We start from the raw sequence: 19,527 nt of genomic DNA on the forward strand, positions 1-19,527 counted from the left end.
TTTCCAAATTTTTTAAGTTAAGGATATAAAAATTTAATTTTCTGTCGTTTTAAGAAAACAATCATAGCGGCCAGATTGCCTTTTATCAGGTTTTTGGCTAATTTATATGTTTTAAATATTTCCTCATATCTTTGTTTTTTTTTATCCAACTTTTTTGGGATATCAGGATCAAAATAATTTTCCCCATTGTTATATGCATCTTTAATGTAATTTACTTTGACCATCGTCATCATACAAAATAAAACAAGGTTTCGTGTTTATTTTATTCAATAAATCTATTCTTGATTTTAATAAATACCCTTTAAATCTACTTGTACGTATTCCCATCTATGATTTTTGTGCTTCGCTACTTATGGATGTTGTCATCCTTGTTTTATCTTTAAAGAAATCATGTTTTTATTGTATTTTTATGAATTATTGACATTTCTGAGAGCGTAGCCTTTTCTATAGTTAGGATATAATCGTATTAGATAGATCTTAACGTTAATTTAGGCTTTTGTTAGAATTGTTCTTTAGATTGATCTCATATATATAAAATTGGCATGATTTTTTTCTGTGTAACATGCAGTTTTAGGTACAAATAATTGGTGAAGTGAAGCAAATCTATAATTAATTCCAGAAAGTCAGTGTATTTCCAAATAAAACATTTTATATGAAAAATATTCCAAAACCTTTATTTTTAGATTCCCAGTATGATTTTGCAGGTATTTTGGTATATAACATAATGTAAACATAATAGTTATTGTAACGTACGTAAGTTGAGAAAAAACTTTAGCTTAGAGCTATAATATTAAGCATTATTTATTTTTGTAATGTTACGATAGCTAAATTTAATCTCTAATTGCATCCATTTGATTTGCAAATTGAAATTAACATTTAAATGTAAAAAAACCGGTTATTTTTTCAGGAAAATATTGGTGTGTATTTTAATAATTACAGAATAAAATTTCTTAATAACCCTAATGATGATGTCATCAGACCCGGAGGAATTATTAGAAGATGCTCCTTTATTCACATTATTACAACGTAAGAACATTATTTAGAAGCTTAGTATATAAATTATCCCCAATTTACATTTAAGATGTATTTTAAATATAATAGCCAAACAAAATCACTTTTTTATACGGACGGATATCAATGTAGGATCTAGTAGCTTTACCCCTAAGCTTTAGGACGGGTAAATCAATTAAACACCGAAATCATTAATATTAATACATCGTAAAATGTATAACCGAAGATACTGAGGAGGTAGGTAAAGAAATTAAATTTAAATTTCTGATCAATTAGACTTAAAATGGAGTAAGACAAAACTATAAGTACTGAAGTTAGCCTTCTTCAATCATCTCATTTTCATGAAATTAATAAAATATTATCTTCAAAATATTTATTTTAGCTCCAAGTGTGTTTACATCAGAGCCCTCAATTCCACCCTCTCCTTCAAATAATATGGTTATCAAACGATCAAGAGCAGACTGCATAACGGTATGAGATTTATTTTGTTCTTTATCTTTTATTATCTATCTTAGCATCAAGCTTAGTGAATTTAAATTAGTCTAATAGTCCTTGCTCCTTATCGACTACAAGCCTTGCAGAATTATCTCTTAATGCAGAAAGTGTCATAATTTTATGATAAGCTATAATCAGATAGGTATATATACCTATAAAGAACTTTCAATTTTTATAACGAATTTGTATCAGAATTTAAGAAATATGTATTTTTAGAGTCCAGAAAAGCGAGCAAGATTTGAAAGAACCCAATACATTCTGGCTAAAAGTGGACTCCTAGAAATTACAAAGAAAACAGCATTGTTGATAAAGTAAGTGCCTTGAAAATGGGGATCCTGTAGACCCAGTGTTTTGTTTATTTAGGAACATCCTTGAAAGAAAAGGCTTATTTATAGCTTTCTTTCTATAGACGATTGATTGCAGCTGGGAAGGCGGGGACATCTTGGAATGGATAATTCAAACTAGGTCTAGCAGTGTTTAAAGTTTTTAACGAATTGTGTTTAATCTACAGAAGGGGTAATTTTGTTTATCATCATTAGACAAATACATTGTACGATATATCTATATAAATATCGTCATAGGTATTATTCCTTAAATCCTAGAATGATTGATAATGCCTTTTGGTTTAATTTTAGTTTAAACAAATGTGCTGTGCAATAAGATAGTTATGTAGTTATCGTATTAAATATTGTTTTATTTGTAGAGCAAATCAAGATGCACAGGAAGAACTGATTGAGCTACGAAGAGAAGTTGGAGAATTTGTCCGCTCTGTGCTAAATAATCCTGATAATCAAAATAGAACCAAACAAGCTACGTAAGTGAATATTTTAAAAGCAAAGCTTCTCTACGTTTATGTAAACACCTAATACGCCCCGGATAGATTTTATCTTATATTCAGCCATACCTATAGGAATCGGGTTATGAATTATACAGGGGTGTGTATTCTGCACAAGATTCATTTTTTTCCCCTGCTGCAAAATTTTTTTTCCCATCTGGTTTTTTCAAGTAAGGAAGGGGTAAAATTGAAAAAAAATCAAAACTCTTTATTTTATTTGTATTATCCCCCTTCCCACACATTATTTTAGTTTTTTTCACCAAGGATGAGAGAAACATGGCATTATAAACTTTCTACAATCTACAAATATACTACAACTACGCTACTCAATAATTTTTCTATGAGAGGAAGGGCAAGCGTTAGTTTTTGCGCTTCCTTTTGTACCTAGTCAACATTGGTTCTTTGGTTTTACAAACAAAAAATATTTAATTTAAATAAAAGTCATTTGATATTGATGTTTTAATCTTAGTTACAGCATTTGATGTATTGTTTAACCTCCTAATATGAATAAGTCATTTGAATAATGTGTTTATCAAAGACAAAACTATTAATTATAAGGCAAATTATTAACCACATAAATAGATTGACCTTACTTGGTTTTTCAATTTAATTTTGTTGTCTATTTTTTATAAAGAATATAGCAATATTTTCGTTAGGTACTCTAGTTACTCTATAACTAAGAACGTGCCCGACTGGCTGATATATTCACTTAATTTTTCTAGTTCTCTCTGCCTTTAGACACCAAAAAATAAATATTTCTTGTAGAAATAATGTTTACTGTTGCTTTGATATGACTTCATTAAACTTAAATGTCATAAGGTTACCTGTATTAAAGTTATTTTGCCTTTGGCTGCGCTACTTACGAGTAAAGACATAATTTTAGAAATGCATTTTTGATGAATCCTTTGGACTCTAAACCTCCAATATCAATGCAGCAACCAAATCAAAATATTCAACAGGTAATTATAATTAAAAAGAATTTTTTTAATGGTAGTATGAATGGGAGATAAACACTTAAGTAGTTTTAGCATGAAGAAGGGGGTTGCTATGGAACCATTAACTATTCCTTATTGATTTCGTTAAAAGTGGAATATTAGTTTTTGTCTTTATTGTGAATTAATGGTTGATTTCATACCTAACATTTATATTTACCAAGTTAGGACTATGTTATACAACAATTTGCTTACCTACATGTTCTCACTTTTTAGCACAGAAATATGCAACATCAAAATTTCATCGACGACACACTTGCAGGATCTCCGAAGGTAAAGTATATAAAAATAGTTCGTTTGGGAAAGCAGCTTTTCCTGTGAAGATACCTAGTACCCAATAGACTAGCCTAACCTGATCTAAAGTAATAACAAACAAACGAAAAACTTCCCCCTCCTCCCTATTTTTTCCCTCAAAATATGGGGCGTTATTTGTGTTCAAAAGGATTCTTTTTATGAAAGTGCCGAAAAATTCGAAAAGTGGATAGAAAATAGTCTTAATCATTGGTCATATTCCCTTCGGAAAATAAAAACCTAACTATTAAAATCTTTCTTGAAAACTGTAATTTTCTTGCTCCTACCGTTTTAGAGATCTTATAACATATAAGACATAAACTCCGAAACAAAATTGAATAGGCATCCAGACATTCAATGATGATTTATACAATTCCGTCAATATTATATTTTGATAATTGATTTTTGAATATTAAGTCTAAAATGGCGAAAAATATGGAAACCAACAGACTTTAATCGGATTAGCTTGAATCTTCGATTTTGACTTTTTGATATTTTTAAAAAAGTTTTACTGTTTTTTGGGAACACCGTTATATCTTGACATTTAAGAAGACAATGCTAACATTAAAAAGGGGGAGGGGAGAGAATATGCGTAAGAAAGGGAATTATTTTATTTAGGTGTGCCATTTATAGCGTATTCTTACAAAACGGCTGAAAAAGAGACCTTTTAATTAGCAAAGCTTGCAGAATACCCGCAGCTACTCTTTAAATAGGGTTGATTAGTAATAGAGTTAAGAAAGTACATTGTGATTCAAGGTCCGTACGAAAGTTTTCTGTATACTTTGCTACCTATTCATTATGTGATTGTCTTATCAATATATATTTGTAAAGAATGCTTGCATATTTTTAACAATACGTATGATTTCTGTTTCATAGTTTATTTTCTCACTTTTTATCATTAATTGTTCTTTTTTAATATCAATCATTTCATATTATTTGCTAATAAAATTTGCTAAATTAAATAATTGTTTGTTCCACATGAACGTCCCAATATCTTTGAACTAGAGAAACTATAGTCCGTTTTCTTAAACAAGCTGCTAACTGATCTAAAATAAGTGTGGTTAGGTTACAGCTCTCAGTTCAGTTACCAATCATAAAGTACGCAAAAGTTTTATTATGGTTTCATAAATAAACTGATGTGGACAATGCGTCATTTTTAACATAGGTTATAAGCTGTCGCAGCTAACCGATGAAAGGCAAGGTTGCCGTTCTAAAATTAATTTAAAATAGCATAAAAGGCCTATTTCTGACAAATGTCGTCTTTTAAAAAATCCTAATACGTCTTGGTACTAATTTTAATAATACTATATGTAATGAAATAATGCAAAGAGTATAGAAAATAAAGGAAAGGTACAAAGAAGAAATTTTTAATTAAGGTTAAATACATACAATATTTTATATGATAAATTTTTTTTTTCAAATCTCTTGTCAATTAAGATCTCCAAACATAGGCGTCCAAGGGGGGGGGTAATGGGCCATTTGGCACCCCCAAACGATTTTGGGGGTGCCGTAGGCACCCCCAAAATTTTTTGAACAATACCCCCCCCAAAAAAAAATTACCCCTACCTTGGGGGTGCCGTAGGCACCCCCAACGATTTTGGGGGGGGTATTTACCACCCCCAAACGATTTTGGGGGGGGTAATTACCCCCCCCAAAATAAATGTTCTTTAAAAAATTTTTACCCCCCCCCAAATTGAATGTTCTTAAAAAAAATTGTACTGAAAATTTTTTTTTGGGGGGGGGATCTATGATGTAATTGTAAAGCACTGAAGATTCCATAAAATAGATACCTAACTAAATTAAATATTTCATTAAATAATGAAAAAGAATTTATATAGGCGATTTCTTTTGGGAGGATGTCAGGGTGTCTCAAAACTAGTTATAAAACTTACCAGGACCTATAAGACGCTTCACTTTAAAGTATAATCATATTGGTTCATTGGTTAGTGAGTTAATTATTGTATTTTTATGTTCTAAAGAATGAGATACTACTATATGTATATTTGAATAGTAGTGGCGCCCTTAGCATCTAAGAACTCGTGTTTTCTAAAGGGTAAAAAGGGAGGAGAAAAATAGCCTAAAACCACTCAAAGGATTGACCTATAATAGTGTGGAACCATCATGGGATCTATGTGAAGCTTTCCTAAAAAGGAGAACTCAGTATAAAAAGTAATGAAATCTGAAGCTATAGTCAAATAAACCTTACTTACTACTTTATGTTATAGGATAGTACTTATTAACTTAATAGATTAGGTAGGTGCTTTTTTTACATAATTAAATTACCCCCCCCAAAAATTTTACCCCCGGGGTAAATTAGTTTGGGGGGGGTAATTACCCCCCCCAACAGATTTGGGGGGAGTATTTACCCCCCCCAACAGACTTTAGGGGGGTAATTACCCCCCCCAATCAAATTTTACCCCTGGGGTAAAAATTTTGGGGGGGGTAAAAAAAAATTTCGGCGCGCTTCGCGCGCCATTTTACCCCCCCCAAACACGAATTACCCCCCCCCCCCCTAAAATTTTTTACCCCCCCCAAAAAAAAAAGCTTGGACGCCCCTGTCTCCAAAATAGGCCCATGCTGAATTTTTATAAATTTTTAATTGATTTTTTTGGGGGGGAGGGGGGGCAGGGGGATGGACGCGACTGCAGTCCTTTATTAAGTAATTTTTATAAAATTATTTTAAGAAATTTATATTTTTTTGAAAAAAAATTTCTTCCTTCAAAAAATTTTATTTTTAAATCTACAAAATCATCGTAGCTATTTTTGCTAATTTACAAAATTAATACCACCCCATTTCTATTTTGTTCTTATTTTTTTTCTGCTGAAGTACAAATGCCCCGTACGAATTTTGACAGCTGGCCTTGGTTAAGCTGTTTATACCACCTTTGGTTAAGTCTTAACTGATGTGAACATTGGTTTAGCTTTAACTTATGTTATGACGTCACACATCGGTTATCATGATCAGTTAAATTTACTTCAGTTTGGTCTATGAAACACTTAACAGCACCCTTAACTTATGTCTAAGCTGCTAACCGATGTGAATTTATTTTATGAAAACGGAGTTAAATCAGTTGAGTTTTAAAGCACAAACTTTACAAAATCAACACACGCCTTTTTATTCACTCGTTTCACAGTGATATGGTTTAAAAAAACCTAATCAAAATTGTATTTTTACTGGTTATCAGAAACAAATTATATTTTGTTATCTTCAAATGATATTTGTTTTAGGTTTCTGTGATAAAACAGCACAGCTCTTCTCAACCATCAAACATACCTTCTGCCTATTTACAAGACGGAATATAATCAAAATAAATATTACTAGTTATGTAAGCAATACTTTCATTGTTGTTTGACATCCAGAAGAACTTATTTAATATCGGTGATTATTGACATTGTGTACTGTATTTGTACTAATATAAATTTAAAATGTTGATTTATTATAAAATTGCCATTTCAAAAAAAAACAATTTATTGCCTAAAAGGGGTAGCTTCATGAAGATTTCACCAATTTCAATGGTTTACTTTGATATAAAAGCAGCTTAAAGTAATTCTAAACAATTGTAGGTTATTTATAGCAGAAATTCAAATTTTAATCAAATTATTTCTAGTATATTTTAAACTTAATCATGAAAAAATTACTATGTAACGTTATTTAATTTTTTTCTCGATTTAACTGTGTGTAAGAAGTAAACTCTAGGTAATTATTTTAAATAAGATATAATAAATTTAAAAAAAAACGTGTAAGGATAATTATTAATTATGCTAATAATCTCAACTCGATGAATGCCATTCATAGAATTACCACTTTTAGGATTTTAAAAAGCTTTTTGTATAAGACATCTCTATATCTATTTCTATTGTTAGATTAGTGATTGTAATGTTATTTGTTAGAATTGAATAGTTATCTCTCTTTATATTAGTTTTTATTTCTGAATTACTCTAAGCAATAATGCTTTTTATCCTCCCTTTTAGTAGAGCAGCTATTCTTTGACTATGGTATGTTCCTTGGTCCGACTTTCCCTTCAAGATCGTTGGAAGTTTGATCTCCTAGTTTCCCTAAGATTTTCTATATTCGTACTTGATTACAGTCTAGGTGCTCCGCCCCTAGAGGACTCTTGGATCTACCCTATCCTCCACTTTTAATTATTATTTCTTTTTCTGTTGAGAGTTGAAATGCTCTCCCCTAAACTATTTTATCAAACCTTCCCTAAACATAAATAACTATAGCCATATCGGTCACACAAACATCATACATCTTTTATACCTATAAGATTTATTAATATTTTTCATTCTATAATATTGTCAACATTTTCTTGTTTCGCTATTTGTTAATATTATTGTCCTTGTTTTTATTACAACAATATGAAACAAAGCTAAATTTTTCTGTGATATTCTAAGTCAGGTTTCATTTGATATTTGAAAGTTAGGCGAAGTTTGAGCTTTATTTAGAAATGTTTCTTTGTGTTACCCTTCAAAAATATCTGGCATTAACCTCAAACCCACGAGTGGATTACAAAAACATACCAATTTAATTTTCAACTTTTTCAAAAAAAACTTTTTCTATCCCCTTTTCTAAGAAATGAGGCCCCCCCTTTGTTGTTGCCATGCCCATATTAGGTACTTGACGAGAATACCTTTTAAAAGATGTCTATGGTCCACTTTTGGTATAAGTGAAATTGCTAAATAAAAAAATCATCTTTACTAGGAAGTAGTTTGATATCTTCTATTCTTCAACATGTAGTTAATTTTAATTTTTGTTAAAATGAAATTATTTACTGTTGCTTTAGTCATTATAATATATTATATGTTTTAATAAACGTTGTTTCAGATTAATTGGTTTGGTGAGTTTGAAAATGACTGAAAACAATACCTCTTGTTCCATGAAGTTAAAAATATTTTCAGCGGGTACGTATATCCCAAACAGATTGGGAATGAATAATAGCATTTCGCTTTCTTAAAGTTCTTGTGAAGATATTTCCTGTGTCGCCAATTCGCTTAAATCCCCTAAAAGATGAAAGAAAATACGGACTGCTTGTATTTAATATTTAAGATCAATATTTTGAGATTTAAGAGAATGATAACTATATCATATTTAATCTTTATTCAAAAACACAAGATGAACTTAATGTTTTAGGAATAGATTCATAACGTTAGATATTCCAATATTTCGACCAACTCAAAAAGGAATTTCTAGTAGACGAACATATTTGTCAATGTTAAGTAAAATAAGATTCACTCCAATAATAAAAACGACGAAATTTGTGGACGATAAAATTTCCAGAATGCTAGCTTTAACCTAAGAAATACAACTATTTGTATCTGACTTATTATATACGTGGATGAAAGAAAAAAATATCTCCTGGTTTTTCGCAATTTTCTTATTGGTATAATTTACTGAGTAGGTATCTAGATCTACATGTTATGTTTATTGTTTTAGGTCTAGGAGTTATTCTTGGATGTATTGCCTTCTTTGTATTCACCTTTCAGTTTGGTAACTACCATGCAGGTATGTTGTTTATCATCTTATCACACGACCAAGCTAATATTGCTTGATTCACTTCTACAAGAGAGAGGTGGATCAAGCCTCTCATGTTTCAGAAGCCGTAAGCCCAGTTCCAGATAATAAAAGTGCTTTTTAAATTGTGAATAAAATGTACGGGCTAGGCAAAAAAATGAGAGGTACAGAGCTTGCTGAGTGATACACAATAATTTCTTGTTGTGATGCGTTTAGCCAGGAGGCTATACAGCCTGGCGAAAGAAACCTAGAACATTAAATTTTTAAATTTTGATAGTGAATATCACTCAGAGTTGCAATAAATAATTATCTGACTAAAATAGTTATTTGCGGCAAAACTGGGATAGCGTCTGGGAAGCTTTGATAGCCCAGGAGCGTCTTGGGAAGCTTTGATAGCCCAAATTCTAAATTTAAAAAAAAACAGTTTTAATTTTTACTTTATGTACCAAATGATAACCATAATTGTTGATCTAAATCTAACCTGCTAACCCTACTAACCAAAATAATTTAAGTATTTACTGGAGCGTATGTAGTGAAAGTAAGTACTACTAACATTCTAACACCCTAACTTTTTTTATATATCTGTCAATTATTATGAAATTAATTCATTTTTTTAACTTGTTAGTTGATTTGTTATAAATATTTAATTGTTTAGTACAGTGCACCTAATAATAAAAAAAAAAATATTGTTCCCTACTAAAAATAAACAAGAACAAAAAAAAAGAAAACAAAAAAAAAAGATACAAAACAAAAAAGAGAAAACAAAAAAAAAGAAAACAAAAAAAGATACCTAACAAAACAAAAGAAAAAAAAACAAAAAAAAAGCCTAACAAAAAAAAAAGTTTTTCAAAACAAAGTAAGCAAAAAAAAAAGAAGTGCACTTTTAGTTTTGTATGTTTTAACTTATTGTGATAGAAAACTCTTGTGATTTTATTTGTACTTTATTCTCACGGTGATCCTTCGCAGGGCCACCCTTTAAGGTTTCTTTGAAGCCTCGTCTAAGGGGAGAAGAAAAGTACTTTTATATTTATTTGTTGTATAATGGCGAAGGGAAAAAAAGAAGAGTTCCTCTGCCTACAATGTCATCAAAAAGTAACAGAAAACCAACACTCTGTTTGTTGTTGTATCTGCGACAGATGGATACACAAAGATTGTGGACTTGATGATGATGAATATAAACTAATTGACAAAATGTTCAGAAAAAAAGGTTCTCATTGTTGGTCCTGTGATGGCTGTTCACTAGGTCTCTCCAAGCTTCAAAAAATGATTGTCAATAACACCAGAGAAATCAATACATTGAAGCAAAGCGTAACTGATCTTGAAACTACGAGAGATAAGCACAGGGAGGATATAGACTCTAACACCACAAAAATACAGAATCTTGAAAAAGATGTTAAGGAGTTGAAGGAAAGTGAACCTGCAGCATGTTCAAAAGAGGATTTTATGGATGAAATTGATCTCAGAGAATCCAAAAAAGCCAATCTAATGATTTTCTCCCTGCCTGAACCTGATTCCAGTTTTACAAACAAGGACAAAAAGAATGCTGATACAGAAACTGTTGTCGATATATTCAGCTGTTTACATGTTGATGTTGACAGTCAAGCTGATATTAAATTCATCTACAGGGTTGGAGAACCTGGACCTAAGCCAAGACCTCTCTCTGTTGGCTTTCGTAGTCCCCAGATAAAAGATAAAATTCTGAAGAATGCTTGGAAACTTGAAAAAACACAATATAAGAAGATTTCTCTTGCTCCAGACCTTACCCCCCTCCAACTTAAGAAAGAGAAAAAAATGTTAGCTGAGGCAAACCAAAAAAATCAGGAGATGTCGGACACTGATGCAAAAAACTTTACATGGAAACTGGTCGGAATGAGAGGACATCGAATGCTAAGAAAGGTAAAAATAAACCAGCAGGACAATCCAATGAGAGAAAGAACAGCCAGCATGAGAAGGACAAGATCGGAAATGGAGGAGGGAGAGGAGGAAGGGGAGGGGAGAGTGAGCAACTCCAAAAGAAACAAAAGACAATGTTGAATGTTGTCTATCTAAATGCAAGAAGTTTATCAAGAAAACTTCCTGATTTAGAAATCTTAGCTGCAGACAAACAACCTGACTTAATTCTTATTACAGAAACCTGGTGTAATAGTGATATTCAAGATGCTATGCTCAGACTTAAAGACTATTATTTTGATCCTAATCTTCGTGTTGATAGACATGACACGCAAAATGGAATTGGTGGAGGCCTTATTATTTATGTTAGACATGGACTAACTATTTTACCCTGTGACAATAATTCTGAATTTAACCAGTTTGCCAGTTTCAAACTTTTAGATTGTGACAATACTATTGACTCTATTTTTACTCTAGTGTACAGATCTCCAAATTCTAACAGTGATAATAATGAAAAGCTATGTGAACTTTTTAACAATTTTGACGACAATGTGACAAACTTTATTGTTGGTGACTTTAATATGCCAGACGTAGATTGGAAGTTGTTATCCAGCAGTAACAAGCATAAAACTTTTTTGGATACAGTGATTGACAAAGCTTTCTATCAACTTGTTGATTTCCCAACACACAATAAAGGTAACATATTAGACTTAGTGTTTACTAACTGCCCAGACAGAATAGCAAATATCGAAAATATTGGAAATCTTGCTAATAGTGACCATTGTATACTGAGTATAGACATCCTATGTGATTCTCCTCCACTCGAAACCTGTGATATGATACCAAATTTTTATAAAATGAACACAAATGATTTTGCTAATTATCTTGAAAATCTGGATCTTGAAAACAAAATTAAAAATTTAGACTGCAATGAAGGCTGGAATGTTTTCAAAAACTCAATTTGTGATGGTATTGAAAAGTTTGTTCCAAAGCAAAAAAGAAACCTTAAATCTAGACCAGTTTGGATAAACAAACATGTGATAAGATTGTGCCGCCAAAAAAGACGTAGATTTGCAATTTATTGTAAAGACAGAAGTGATGAAAATTTAAGAATTTACAGAAAAGTAGAAAAACAATGCAAAAATGCCGTTAGAAGATCTAAAAGAAACTTTGAAAAAAAATTGTCCCAGGATTCAAATAAAAAGCCTTTTAATGCTTACATGAAATCTAAAACTAAGTCCAAGTCTAATGTTGGTCCTCTCAAAGTTAATGGTAATGTTTTTTCCGACAGCAGTTCCATGGCCACAATATTGAATGACTATTTTTCTAGCATTTTTACTCAACATCACGACAAAACTATTCCCGACCTTCCTCCTCAAAACTTTAAAGATGAACTGAAATTACTGTTTATAACTAAACACATGGTTGAAGAGAAGCTAAAGAAACTGAAAGATTCTCCTTCAAGTGGCCCTGACTGTATTCCAAGTTTAATTCTTAAAAGATTTTCTTCCTTTCTAGCTGGTCCACTAGCCATCATCTTCAACAAATCAATTCGTAGCTCAATAGTTCCAGAAGATTGGTTACTTGGAAATGTTACTCCCATCTACAAAAAAGGATCAAAATGTAAGCCTGAGCATTACAGACCTGTTTCCTTAACGTGCATTTGTTGCAAAGTTCTAGAATCTTTTATCAAAGATTGTATAGTGAAACATATTCAAGAAAATAATCTGTTGAGAAAGACCCAACATGGCTTTCTTAAAGGCCGTTCCTGTACAACAAATCTTCTTGAATTTTTAGAACAACTTATAAACAGCCAAGAAAATCTAGAACCTGTTGATGTTGTGTATCTTGACTTTGCCAAAGCTTTTGACAAAGTCCCCGTTTCCAAGCTTCTGGCCAAGGTAAAAGCCAAAGGAATATCAGGCAACATTTTTAATTGGATAAAAAGCTGGTTGACCAATAGAAAACAGAGAGTTGTTTTAAATGGTAAATTTTCATCCTGGCTGGCTGTTCTGTCTGGCGTCCCACAAGGAAGTGTCTTGGGCCCATTACTGTTCCTGATATTCATTGATGACCTAGATGACTTTGCCCCGCTGATAAACATTCTCAGCAAATTTGCTGATGACACTAAGCTTGGCCATACTGTTATTAGTCAGAACGACAAAGAAATTCTACAGTCTCAGCTTGATTCTTTAACTAAATGGGCAGATAAATGGGGAATGGAATTTAATGTCTCTAAATGCAAAGTTATGCACTTAGGTTCCAGAAACAATAATTTTACCTACACTATGAAGGGAGAAATCTTAAGTGTTGTTGATCGTGAAAAAGACATTGGAGTTACATTCAATGAATCCCTGAAACCAGGCCTTTACTGTAAAGAAGCTGCCAGAATTGCCAGAGGAGTCCTGTTCCAGATATCCAGATCCTTCCACTATCGTGACAGACATGTATTTTTAAACTTATATAAAAGATATGTCAGAGTTCACTTAGAATTTGCTACACCAGTATGGTCACCATGGCAAGTTGGAGATATTACTACACTTGAAAAAGTTCAACAAAAAGCAGTTGGTATGATATCTGGACTGAAAGGTAAAACATACGAGGAGAAATTAAAAGAACTTAATCTACCTACACTTGAGAAAAGGAGGTACAGAGCAGATTTGATTCAATTATTTAAAATTTTAAATGACATTGACTCTGTTGAAGCAAGGACATGGTTTCAGATAGTGAACGAAAATAGGCCAAATACAAGAGCCATAAATTCTGACCATGGAGTGATAAGCTTTCAAATTCCAGTGAAAAGAACAGAACTATCCAGAAATGTATTCAGTGTTAGAGCGGCTAAATTCTGGAATGATCTTCCTGTTCATGTGAAAAAGGCCGTGACTTTATCTACATTCAAGAAAAGACTTGATAGTCATATTCAGACTTTGGCCTAGATATTCAGACCTCTTACTATGACCCTACTTGGGTTCTTAAGAGTAAAATAACAATAAACAACAACAATAAACACCATTTTTAATTTTGCCGTACAAAAATACACACATACTATACCATAACTTAATGTTCAGTTGTTTATTTTTGTTTCTCAGATTAGAAAAATAACAGTTTGTTTTAAACTTTGTAACAAAAAAGGTATCACATCACATCGGACTGTAAATTACTCTAGTACCCAAAGTCTCATGACCCTATTATCTGTAAATTTTGGGGCACTTTTGGTGAACTTTGATTGGTTAGCTCCAAATTATTAGTGTTAAAACTTTCAAACAATAGTTTTTATCTACAGAGGAGTTAATATTCTCTATCATCATTTATGATACATGTCTTATCCCTTAGGATTCCTCTGTTTTTAAAAGGAAAATAATTTTTCTTGTCTGTTTTAACAATATCATTTGTGATGTTTTTTTTTTTTGTAGGTTTGTGGGCTCTGCTGTCGTGTGCCTTAGCTTCAATAGTTCTACACCAACATCTTCTATATAAGTAAGATCAAAGGGATAGTTCTATGAAGTGTATTTAAAGAGTTAAGGTACTTAGAGTAGTGAACTTTTATATGTCTTAGTAGAATATATTAGGCATTGGATAGATATGATAATATGTTAAAGAATTTTTAACATTGACCAGACCAAACTTTTTTTATTTGACAATATCTAAAAAAGTTAAAGTGATTTGCCACATGAATTACATGAGAATGGTCTATTTTTTACCAAATATGTATAGCCAAAACACCAATTTTAGAGAATCTTTTCCCACATATTTCACAAGAGTTAAAAAAAATTGAACAGGGATTCCCCTTGAGACAAGTTACTTAAAAAACATAAAAAATAACGTCCGGTTCATTATAGTACAGGTTTTCTAAGAGATTCTTTAAAAAAAATAAAGAAAACCGTCCGGTTTACTTACAATATACACATTATCTCACGCGGAAATACCAACTAACCATACAACATATATATATACATATAAAAAGATCATTCTCATGTGATTTATGCTGCAAATCACAAACTTTAGATATTGTCAAATAAAAAAAATTCGGTCAGGTCAATGTTAAAATTCTTTATTACAATCATATCTATCCAATGCAATGCCTAATATATTCTACTAAGACATATAAAAAGATCACTACTCTAAGTACTATATTAAATATTTTATTGGTCATTCTTTGTTGTTATGTGTATTTTGTTTTATAAAAAGTTTGAAGTTCTTTTAACTAGTAAATGCTCTCTAAAGTTGTATTTATGACAAAAAAGTTTTTGCCATATATAACATGCAACGAAGTTGAAAATAAAAATGAAAAACTCATTTTTTATGGAAAATCCCTGGTCAAATCTTTTAATTTTAATCAATAACTTTAAATTATGCACTACTACGTTATTTAAAATAGAAAAAACTTACAGTTCACTATTTTTTTTTTTAAATGCACTTCGTAAAACTATCCCTTTGTAAATATTATTATTCATACCTTTATAGAATTGTTATTATCTAGCGGCTACGCCCCTAGAAGCAACAAGGGGCAATTTTTCTTGGGAGGGTTGAGAATAATTCAGGGTTGTCATTTTGGGCGGGCGCTTTTGGGCGGGCAGTTTTGGGCGGGCGGTTTTGGGCCGCCCAATATAAGGTCCTTTTGGGCAGTTTTGGGCACCCTCCTTTTGGGGGGAGAGAAAAAGGGGAGGGGGTTAAAAAGAGGGGGGGGCTATTTTTTGGTTAATATCCTTATACTAAAGTAACAGGATGTGTGTCTGTTTGTTTGTGTGTCTGTGTGTTTGTACCGGAGGATCTCGCTAACCGCTGAACCGATCGGGTTCTCCTTAACAGGGTAGCTTCTCATAGGTTCTGGGAAGGTTTATAACTATTTTGGTGGAGGGTACCACCACCCTCCTGAGAGAAATCGCCCCTAAAAAAAATTACACTCCCCCATAAACTTTTTTAAAAAAATTTTTAAACTAAAAATAAAAATGGGGGGGGGGTGAGGAAACCCACCCCCCCCCCAATAAAAAAAATTATCCCCCCCCCCAATTTGTTTTACTTTTTCTTTTTAAATCTAATATGTATATTAATTGGATTATCAAATTTGACTCTCCCCTCCTCAAGTGCCCCTAGAGGCCTCTAGGACCGTAGCCGCTAGTTAACTATATAAATTAGTAAGCTTTTTTGTATCTTGAGAAGGATTTCGCTAACTGCTGAACCGATATGGTTCTCCTTTCCAGTGGAGCCTTTATAGGTCCTGAGATGGTTTTAGGCTATTTTATTTCTAATAATAAGTCTAGGTATGGTTTTAGGCTATTTTATATTATACTTTTTATATGCTTTTTACGACATTTGCCCAAAATGGGTGCCCAAAACCACTTTTGGGCGCCCAAAACCCGCCTAAAACGCTTTTGGGCAATTGGGCCGCCCAATATAAAAAAAAGTGCCCAATTCGACAACCTTGGTTGAGATACCCTTCTCCCAAAAAAATTATAAACTATCCCTGGACCTATAAGAAGATTCACTGTAAAGAAGAACCTTGTCGTTTAAGCGATTCGTGAAATTCTTCGTTGCAAACTAAAAAACAAAATTACTACTTTGTATTATAGATGATTACAAACAGTTTTAAATACGCTTGTAATCATGGCTATTTTACTGACCTTCTCTACTATTCTCTAGAGGCTAGTGTCGAAGCAACTAGTTTAATTACAAAGTAAAACTCTTTTTGAACCTAAAATATTACATTTTAGAAACCTGCAGTTACAAGAATGGCACACAGAATCCTCCTTGACAGCTCTGAGAAACCTGGGACTTCTTACTGGACTTGCCAGTACTGTAGGTAAACAAACAATAGAATCTGTAACATAAGAGCTTGCTATAAAATAAATTTAAGCTTCTTGGAGGTTCCGGTTGGATTTTAACTATTTTTGAAGGGGAGGGGGTAATTATTCACCCTCCCAAGAGAAAAGTCCTCCCCAAAAAATTTACTTTTAGAACGATTTAAAATGATTGGAATAAAATATATAAGAACTTTGGTCTAAAAGTTACAGCTGATCCATTCTTGAGATTTTGACATCTTAAAGACAAAGATACCCAGAAAAACATCCAACTTCTTTTTTATACTTAAGAGCAATCTGATATTAAATATATTTTTAGCAAGTGTGTATTACATATACACAGCTGTATCTGAGCATCAGCCAACTTATCCCATCAAAGACAGGTACTTAATATTTTAAACCAATGAACTTTTCTATTATTCTTTCTCGTACCTATCTTAAGGGCAAAAGTGATACACTCCAATGTAATATCAGCTTTAGAAGGCTGAAGTTATTAAGATCATTGTCAGCATTTTTTGTTGTTTAATTCGCTGAATGCTTACTGTGTTCTATTAGATCTTGTCTTTTTGAGGCTAAGGCTGAGTAATTAGGAAAAAGCGCTAAGGACGCTTTAGGAATGGTTGTCTGACTTCTTATTTATCTGATAGCATATCCTATTTATTGTCTAGCTTAAAATCTTTGAAAAGCTGGTTGTGAGGGGTTGTACTTTTCAGAAAGGCTTTACAAATGTCTTAGAGTTGGTTTGGGCTTTTTTCATAACTTTCCCGCCCCCTGCCCTAGAGACTTAAAGTAACTAGTAGTCATTACAAAAACAAGCAGAAAATGTGAATAATATATTGCCTTTTAATTTTAGTTACCTTCTTGGAGGAGTGTGGGCCTTTATGACATGGAAATGGTCCATTGGAACTATTTACTACAGCCACAAGTATAAAACTATCCTAGCCAGAGAATATTCACTATTCTAAACTATTTAGACTTCATTCAGATCTGATTTTTTATTGATGTTAGGTAAATAAATTTTACACCTGAATTTTCACTCTGAATAATGAATATTAAGATATATAAGTTTTCCGGAATTTTAAAGTTAGGGGGAGATTTGAAATCTGCGTCAAATTTTAAGGATTTTTTATAAAATTCGTTTTTTCTATAATTCTTTATCTAAGAGCGGAAATGCATTTTAAGTTAATTAATTTTGACCAATAGGATAGGTGGATTTTAAACTACCTGCGCTCTAATTGGTTGAATGATGTACGACATCCAATCAAAGCGCAGATTTTTTAAATCCACCAATAACAGATGCCAAAATTAATTAACTTAAAATGCATTTCCGCTTTTAGATAAAGAATTATAGAAAAAACAAAGGGGGGAGGCGGATGTGCCACTTTTTGAAACCAAAAGTAAAACGTGCATGATCTCAGCCCATAAAAGAGTTACAGCTCTAAAACTTGGCACAGCAGTTGTTTTTATGGAGAACAATATGGAACTGTGAAGAAACGGCGGTGGAACTTCCGCTCCCGCCGAAAACCGCCGTTTCCCGCCGAGATTTTTTTTTACCTTTTCTCGCCTTAATAGACAATTTTCAATAATCTGATATAGACTTTTTTTTCATAAAAATTTCCCCTATATTTTCCCTTGACACTTGTAAGATTTTACACTTGCAATTTTTTTAATATTTACATGTTTGAAATATTACAAGTGTCACATGAAAATATAAGGGAAATTTTTATGAGAAAAAAGTTCATCTCAGATAATTGAAAACTGTCTAATTTGGCGAAAAAATGTAAAAAAAATTCGGCGGGAAACGGCGGTTTTCGGCGGGAGCGGCGGTTCCGCCGCCGTTTCTTCACAGTTCCATATTGTTCTCTACAAAAACAACTGCTTTGCCAAATTTTAGAGCTGTAACTCTTTTATGGGCTGAGATCATGCGCGTTTTACTTTTGGTTTCAAAAAGTGGCACATCCGCCCCCTCCCTTTTATAAAAAATCCTTAAAATTTGATGCAGATTTCAAATCATTATCTCCCCCTAACTTTAAAATTCCGGAAAACTTATATATCTTAATGAATATGTCGTTTACCTACCTAAATATTTTATTTTTAATCATCTTATCTTTTATTCACAATCCTTAACTAAATTCAATTTTCTCTTTAAAAAGGGGAACATTTTTACGCGGATTTTAGTAAAGTTATTTGTTCTAAGACTATAAAACAGGATTTGAACTGTAAAATTTGATTTAAAGCGTAATTTTGTGAAAAGCGGCAACTGAACCGCCGCTCCCGACGAAAACCGGGTAAATAAGCGAGATATACCGGTTTTGACGCCGTTTCTTCACAGTTCCATATTATACCATATTAAAGCAACTGCCATGCCAGATTTTAGCCTTCCTGTTTTTAAGTCTTGGAACACATACCTTTACGGAAAATCCACGAAAAAATGACTCTCTTTATGGGAACAACATATTTACCTAAAATATCTATCTATAGGGAGGAAGTGACATTTTTAAAATTAACACAATGGTAGTTTTTATAAAGAGTTATAGCACTGGGATTTTATTTGGCAGTTACTTTAAACTAGTGCAATGTGAAATTGGAATTATAAGCCTGCCTGATTTTTTTGCCGCTAAAGACCGTTGTTTTCCAAAAGAAACCATGGCGAAGTGGCGGCCTATGGCGTGGCCGTCATTTCTTTAAACTTTTTCA

General features: G+C 32.3%; 3 protein-coding genes across 5 annotated transcripts in view; all 3 read left to right on the forward strand.

The window, feature by feature from the left end:
• Window positions 1–875: 875 nt before the first annotated feature.
• Cipc (Clock interacting protein circadian) lies at window positions 876–8,453 on the forward strand. The gene is made up of 7 exons (XM_080165988.1): window positions 876–1,026; window positions 1,394–1,482; window positions 1,723–1,817; window positions 2,210–2,320; window positions 3,225–3,300; window positions 3,550–3,606; window positions 6,853–8,453. Exons 1-7 carry the CDS (start codon window positions 963–965, stop codon window positions 6,925–6,927), a joined length of 567 nt encoding a protein of 188 aa, XP_080022114.1. The 5' UTR covers window positions 876–962; the 3' UTR covers window positions 6,928–8,453.
• Window positions 8,438–17,909, forward strand: LOC145323602 (heme transporter hrg-1-like). The gene is made up of 6 exons (XM_080165989.1): window positions 8,438–8,529; window positions 9,062–9,130; window positions 14,446–14,509; window positions 16,744–16,832; window positions 17,150–17,213; window positions 17,684–17,909. The coding sequence occupies exons 1-6, from the start codon at window positions 8,478–8,480 to the stop codon at window positions 17,793–17,795; spliced, it is 450 nt and encodes a 149-aa protein (XP_080022115.1). The 5' UTR covers window positions 8,438–8,477; the 3' UTR covers window positions 17,796–17,909.
• The window catches only part of LOC145323599 (speckle-type POZ protein-like), a 31,206-nt gene continuing 20,834 nt past the window's right edge, over window positions 9,156–19,527 (forward strand). For all 3 annotated transcript variants that reach the window (XR_013881023.1, XM_080165985.1, XM_080165986.1), the window contains exon 1: window positions 9,156–9,191. The gene's annotated coding sequence lies outside the window, so the exon portion shown is untranslated. The remainder of the gene's footprint in view (window positions 9,192–19,527) is intronic.

This window comes from Acartia tonsa, chromosome 7 (genome assembly GCF_053477335.1).
Source record: "Acartia tonsa isolate MP-2025a chromosome 7, ASM5347733v1, whole genome shotgun sequence".
NCBI lineage: Eukaryota > Metazoa > Arthropoda > Copepoda > Calanoida > Acartiidae > Acartia > Acartia tonsa.

Excerpts from the sequence above, each read along its gene's own strand:
- Cipc (XM_080165988.1), top strand. The coding sequence starts at position 963 with ATGATGATGTCATCAGACCCGGAGGAATTATTAGAAGATGCTCCTTTA. Across the intron at positions 1,483-1,722 it reads CAAGAGCAGACTGCATAACG|AGTCCAGAAAAGCGAGCAAG; the intron begins GTATGAGATTTA and ends ATGTATTTTTAG. Across the intron at positions 1,818-2,209 it reads AAAACAGCATTGTTGATAAA|AGCAAATCAAGATGCACAGG; the intron begins GTAAGTGCCTTG and ends TTTTATTTGTAG.
- LOC145323602 (XM_080165989.1), top strand. The coding sequence starts at position 8,478 with ATGACTGAAAACAATACCTCTTGTTCCATGAAGTTAAAAATATTTTCA. Across the intron at positions 8,530-9,061 it reads GTTAAAAATATTTTCAGCGG|GTCTAGGAGTTATTCTTGGA; the intron begins GTACGTATATCC and ends TTATTGTTTTAG. Across the intron at positions 14,510-16,743 it reads CACCAACATCTTCTATATAA|AAACCTGCAGTTACAAGAAT; the intron begins GTAAGATCAAAG and ends ATTACATTTTAG.